Genomic DNA, 5,165 nt, shown 5'->3' with positions numbered 1-5,165 from the left:
TCCTGCAACCCTGGAGAATCGTTTTCTGGAGAGGGTGCGAGTGAGAGATGTGTTTGCAGTGAAGTGGGCTGTGACTATGAACGAGCCAAGAGCTGTACGGTTGTTTCGCAGGCTACCCGTGTCCCCGCTGCCCTGAGCAGTGGGTTGCCTACAGAGAGAGCTGCTACTCCCTCTCCACGCAGAAGAAGGACTGGCATTCCAGCCGGCAGTCCTGCAGGGCACAGGGAGCTCATCTCCTGGTGATCAGCGATGCCAGCGAAATGGTGGGTGCCTTTGCAGTTGCCAGGACTGAGGCTCTTTGCCACGCAAGGTAGTAGGATTAGGGGGGAGCAGGTCGAGGGCACTGTGCTGCCCAGCTCTTCCCCTCTGCGGGGAAGGGGAAGTGTTAAAGGGCCTTTGCAAGACGGACGTGCTGCTCTCCGCGGGCCCTTGCTGAGCTTGTCTTGGGTTTAGCCCTCAGACCCACAGCTGGGGAGCTGCCTGGAACTCCGAAACCCTGAGCCTACAAAGTAGGTCCCTACAGTAAGGAAGGGTGTGGGTGTCTAAAGGACGATGAGAGATAGCCCCAAACCTCCCTCTCTCACACAGCGCCCCATTGTTTCCCCCAGAACCCAGGACTTGACTGGGTTTTCCCCGCGACTCCTGATCTCTCTGCCTCTCTGTCCCTCCTAGGACTTCTTCCAGATGATGCACACCAAATCCTACTGGATTGGTTTGCAGAATAGCACTGGCTATGGCTGGGTCTGGGAAGATGGCTCGAAACTAAATGGCAAAAAGTGAGTATGGTATTTCCTCTGTATTTTTCCATAAAGTAAAGGGCTCGAGGTCCTTCCTGTGCCCTTAAACTTTTAACTGGAATGTTCCATCTGTAGCCTGTGGAAGCCTATTAGGAATGAACACAGCTGCTAACGAACGTTCAGAGTAGCTGCTGGCTCCAGCAACTCCAGAACTAAAGGGTTCTTCCTGCCCGGCTGCTGGAGCCCAGCCTGGTGCACCGAGATGTGGGAGCCTCTATCCCAGGATGAGGGGCACAGCGGCTGCTTTCCCGCTTGTAAGATCACTCACTAGGGAAGCTGAGCATGTGTCCCGGAGACACAAACGCAGACACATGTGCAGGCAAAGGACTCTGGCACAGCCGGCTGCACACGCTGCCAACAAACAAGGCATTGTCCTCAGCAGCACCCGCACGTAATGCTACTAGGACTCACATAAAGCACAACTATAGGCAGATAAGTCCCCTTTCTCCTCTCTGGCTGCTCAGGATTGAAGCTCACTAGTGAACACACACACACCCCCCTCTCTCTTGACAGGTTTTGCACAGGCCCACCTGGAACACCCCAAATCCTCCTCCTCCTCCCCTCTCTTTTATCGGTTACAAAGCCTACGGTGTCCCTCTCCGAAGCTGTGCCTGGAGTTTCTTGACGGCCCATTAAGTAGTGGCCACACACTTTTAGTCTTTGCTGTTGCTGCTGTTATTCCTTTTGCAGCAGATTTGTGTGTCTGTGGATTTCTGTTTCATCATTAATCCCCCTTTGCATTAAAAGAGTTTTCAATTGGAAAACCTTAATGAAGCACAGGCTTTCATCTTCCACATGCCCATACAACACATTTAAACTGGAACACTCAATACTTTCTGTCCCAAGGTCTCCAAACACTTTAAGTGGAGCAGCAAAAAATCCCCTGTGGGGCAGGACTTTTCTCTCATTAGTGATGGGAAACAGAGAGCCCAAAATGAGGCTGAGGAGAGCCCAAAATGAGACAGACTACCTCTAAGTCTCACCGTGAGCTCTGGGCATTGCAAGGCCCGCTGCCAGACCTCCCATGTTCCAGGATGGGTCTGTCCTGACACAAGGTCATGAAGTTCAGCTTCAGTGAGTCTCCTACCTCCAAAGATGTGTGAGGTTCTTCCCCCTGCCAAAGTAAGGACCCCTCTAGAGAGGAGTCCTCCTGCCTGTGTGCTCTGCCCATGTCTCCCAGGGTCCTGTACAACAGCCCCGTGCAGAACTGTGCTGTTCTCCTGGATGGTGCCATTCATGCTTCCAGCTGTGGAATCCTTGCCCCATGGATCTGCGAGAAATCTCTTCAGTGACCTCAGTGGACCTTGTGTGAGGAAGTGTCCTTTGGAGAGCTGTGCTAAGGCTTGGTCCCTGTGAAGGTGTCTCGGGAAGCTTCTCAGAGAGTGCCTGGCTGTGCTCCTTGCTGCTGGTCTGTACCTGGATAGAACTGCAGCACGGCTCCCAGCGTTACACTGCTGTGTCTCGCTGTGACAGGGTGAACCTGCTACCCTGCTGAGATGAAAATAAACATGGGTTGCTTCTAACAATTTCTTCAGTGGTGACTTTCTGTTTTCCTCCCTGATACCATAATTTCGCGAGTAAGGTGATGGATAAATGGCAGGAAGGAAGCTGGTGGCAGGAACAGGGTCAGGAGGGCAGGGAGTGAAATACTTTCTTTGCACTAGCACTGCAGCAGAGCAGCTTCTCCTGTTGCAGAGGACAAGATACCACTACAGCTCTTAAGCAGGTTCCTACCCCAGATCTGCCTGAGGGATTGCAGACTGACATAGTTACTTTTGTCAGCAGCCAAATAAATGCAGACCCTTTGTCCTGAGGCCCATCTGTGAAGGTGCCCTCAGCCATCGTCAGCATCTTTGTCGGTGACATGGACAGTGGGATTGATGCGCCCTCAGCAAGTTTGCCGACGACACCAACTGTGTGGCTCGGTTGATACGCTGGAGGGAAGGGATGGGATCCAGAGGGACCTGGCCACGCTTGAGAGGTGGCCCATGCCAACCTCATGAAGTTCCTCAAAACAGGGCTTTGCCCAAATTGCAAGTAGGATGGTTTCAGACCTGGTCTGGGGAAGCAGCAAGGGCCAGTGCTCTGTGGTGAGTGGGTGGCTTGCCGGGAGCTGAGAGCAGTAACGTGGCTGGCAGAGGTGATGGCCCACGTCCCTGTCACCTCTTCTCTCTTTTGGTAACTGTAGGACAAGTTTCTGATTCATTGGAGGGAAGCTCCAGTTTTTCCCTCCAAGCATGGTGGATGCTGTGGCTCAGGTGATACCTTGTCAGCTGCAGAAACAGGCTTTCTTTTAACTTCTATGCAGAAGATGTGGGGAATAGAGACACCAGCACTGTGGCGCACAGCACAGATACGAGGTAAGAATATAAACAGTGTTGAAACAAGAGTTTTTAATAGGAAATGCTTATGATAACCATTGTCTCAAAGTGGACAATTGGAATAGCTGGCAGGTTTCTGTCCCAAACTGAGTTAGATTAGTTCATAGAATCGTAGAATCCTAGAATGGTTTGGGTCGGAAAGGACTTTAAGATCATCTAGTTCCAACCCCCCCCCCCGCCATGGGCAGGGACACCTCATCCTGTCTTTTCTCCTGTACTTTTTAAGAGGCAGCACAAAACTCCCCAGAAAACGCACTACTCCCAAATCACAGCCAGCATATAGAACTTTCCTCTGTTACTTCATTATATAACTTAGCCTTCCACTTTCCACTTTTTTTGAGACTCCCACACTACGCAGGGCTTATATCTTTCAGATTTCCAAACAAAAACCATGCTATTTGGACACAGAAAACAATTTTCAAACTAAACTTATAAATCATAGTTAAGCATGTTCAGTATTTCTGGAAGTGGATGAGTCTATCAAAGTGTTGACCCCGTTCTACCAGAAGATTCTCCCCACCTCCTGCTCCAGAGACCTGATGTTACTCTGCTTTTTCTACTCTGTATCTACTAGCTGATCTAGGGTTGTTTTCTGCATCTCACAGAACAGCTGCCTTTCCTTAAGTAGGATGATCATTTTAGTATCGATCTCTGTAGATTGCTTTGGGATCCTCTGGAAGTGGAGGCTATGCTTGCCATGCGGTGAAACCTGCCCAGAACTATCACTCAGACAAAATGAGACCTGAACTGCTTTGCCAGCTTTTATGCTTCTGATGATTTTGGTATGTACTGAGAAAAACAGGGAAAGCACAAATAGCCATTGTGGGGAAAGCTCGCCTAGAGCTCTGAAATACATCTGCCCTGTTCTAAAGGAGTCAGGCATGCAACAGAAAGAAACAAGAAGCACAGAGGAAGTCTTAACAACCTTACATCCTTGTAACATACTAGTGAGCCCAGAGAAGACCATTAATTGGCTTAACACACGGAGAAAGCTAAAGCAGCCTGGGCTGACCTGAAAACGAGACAATCGGTGTCTTACTGGCGATGTCAGTTAGGCAGCAATAAAGAGTGAAAACAAGTGCCACTGAGGGAAGGAACCACTTCCCCGTATGTACAGCATCCTAAAGAAGGCTACACTTGAGCTGGAACTGCTGTACAAGCTGGGCCACCAGACAGCTCTTAGACACTTTTACTAGCTGGAGTAAGGGTACTTGTCATGGCCAAAGCAGTCTTGATTTGGAGAATTTTATTGCCAACTTGTGCAAACTTTGGATTTTTGAATCAGATATTGAGGAAAAAAAAAAGTATACAATTAAACGAGCATTTAGGAAAACACCTTTGCTTTTCTTTTCCACAACTCATCTTCAGTAGGCTCTCAGGAACGGATTTTTGGCCACACCAAATGCGAAAGGAAGTGGTACCGAATCGGAGCACTGAAGGAACCCGCTAGCACAACCAGAGCTCTCTCCTCCCTGCTCAGGTCCAACAGCAGCTCACTGCCCTTCTGCTGCTCCCAGCCTGCAGCCTCCTACACCATTCATGAACTCCCAGCCCAGGATAGACTCAAGGGTCACTCACCACGGCTGTGTGCTTGCAGAGAAGTCACCAGCTCTTCAAACACCCTCTCCACCAGGGTGGATTATGAGGGCCATGTATCCACAACACAGTACAAGACAGCAGCAGAGAACTGCTCGGTGTGGTGTTGCGGCCCACCAGACCCATGCCCAGCACCATGATTTTGGACCTTCCCAGCCACCCATGCACCGCTTCAGCTGATATTCCAAGCAAAGTAGGTTTCCATAAGCCATAGCAGCTCCTCCCCAGGAACTCGCAGCTCTTTGCCCAGGGATATTGCACTTAAATGAAGAGACCTGTAACGCTGCTCCAGCCTATGCAACTGCTTTGAGGTCCCGGCCCCACTGCAGCAGAGCCACTGGGCAGCCATGGAAGCGCAGGCAGTGGTGCAGGCAGCGGTGCAGGCAGCGGT

General features: G+C 50.5%; 1 protein-coding gene across 1 annotated transcript in view; it reads left to right on the top strand.

The window, feature by feature from the left end:
• LOC104412102 (killer cell lectin-like receptor subfamily G member 1) overlaps positions 1-2,089 on the top strand; it is a 4,698-nt gene extending 2,609 nt beyond the window's left edge. The window contains exons 3-5 of the mRNA XM_010022706.1: positions 112-263; positions 673-776; positions 1,978-2,089. Coding sequence (XP_010021008.1) covers positions 112-263; positions 673-776; positions 1,978-2,089 — 368 coding nt within the window. The remainder of the gene's footprint in view (positions 1-111; positions 264-672; positions 777-1,977) is intronic.
• Positions 2,090-5,165: the final 3,076 nt, after the last annotated feature.

The sequence above is a fragment of the Nestor notabilis genome, unplaced genomic scaffold, assembly GCF_000696875.1.
Source record: "Nestor notabilis isolate BGI_N333 unplaced genomic scaffold, ASM69687v1 scaffold10169, whole genome shotgun sequence".
Taxonomy (NCBI): Eukaryota; Metazoa; Chordata; class Aves; order Psittaciformes; family Psittacidae; genus Nestor; species Nestor notabilis.
Note: the sequence above shows the minus strand (reverse complement) of the source record. Positions and strands in the feature narration are given on the sequence as shown.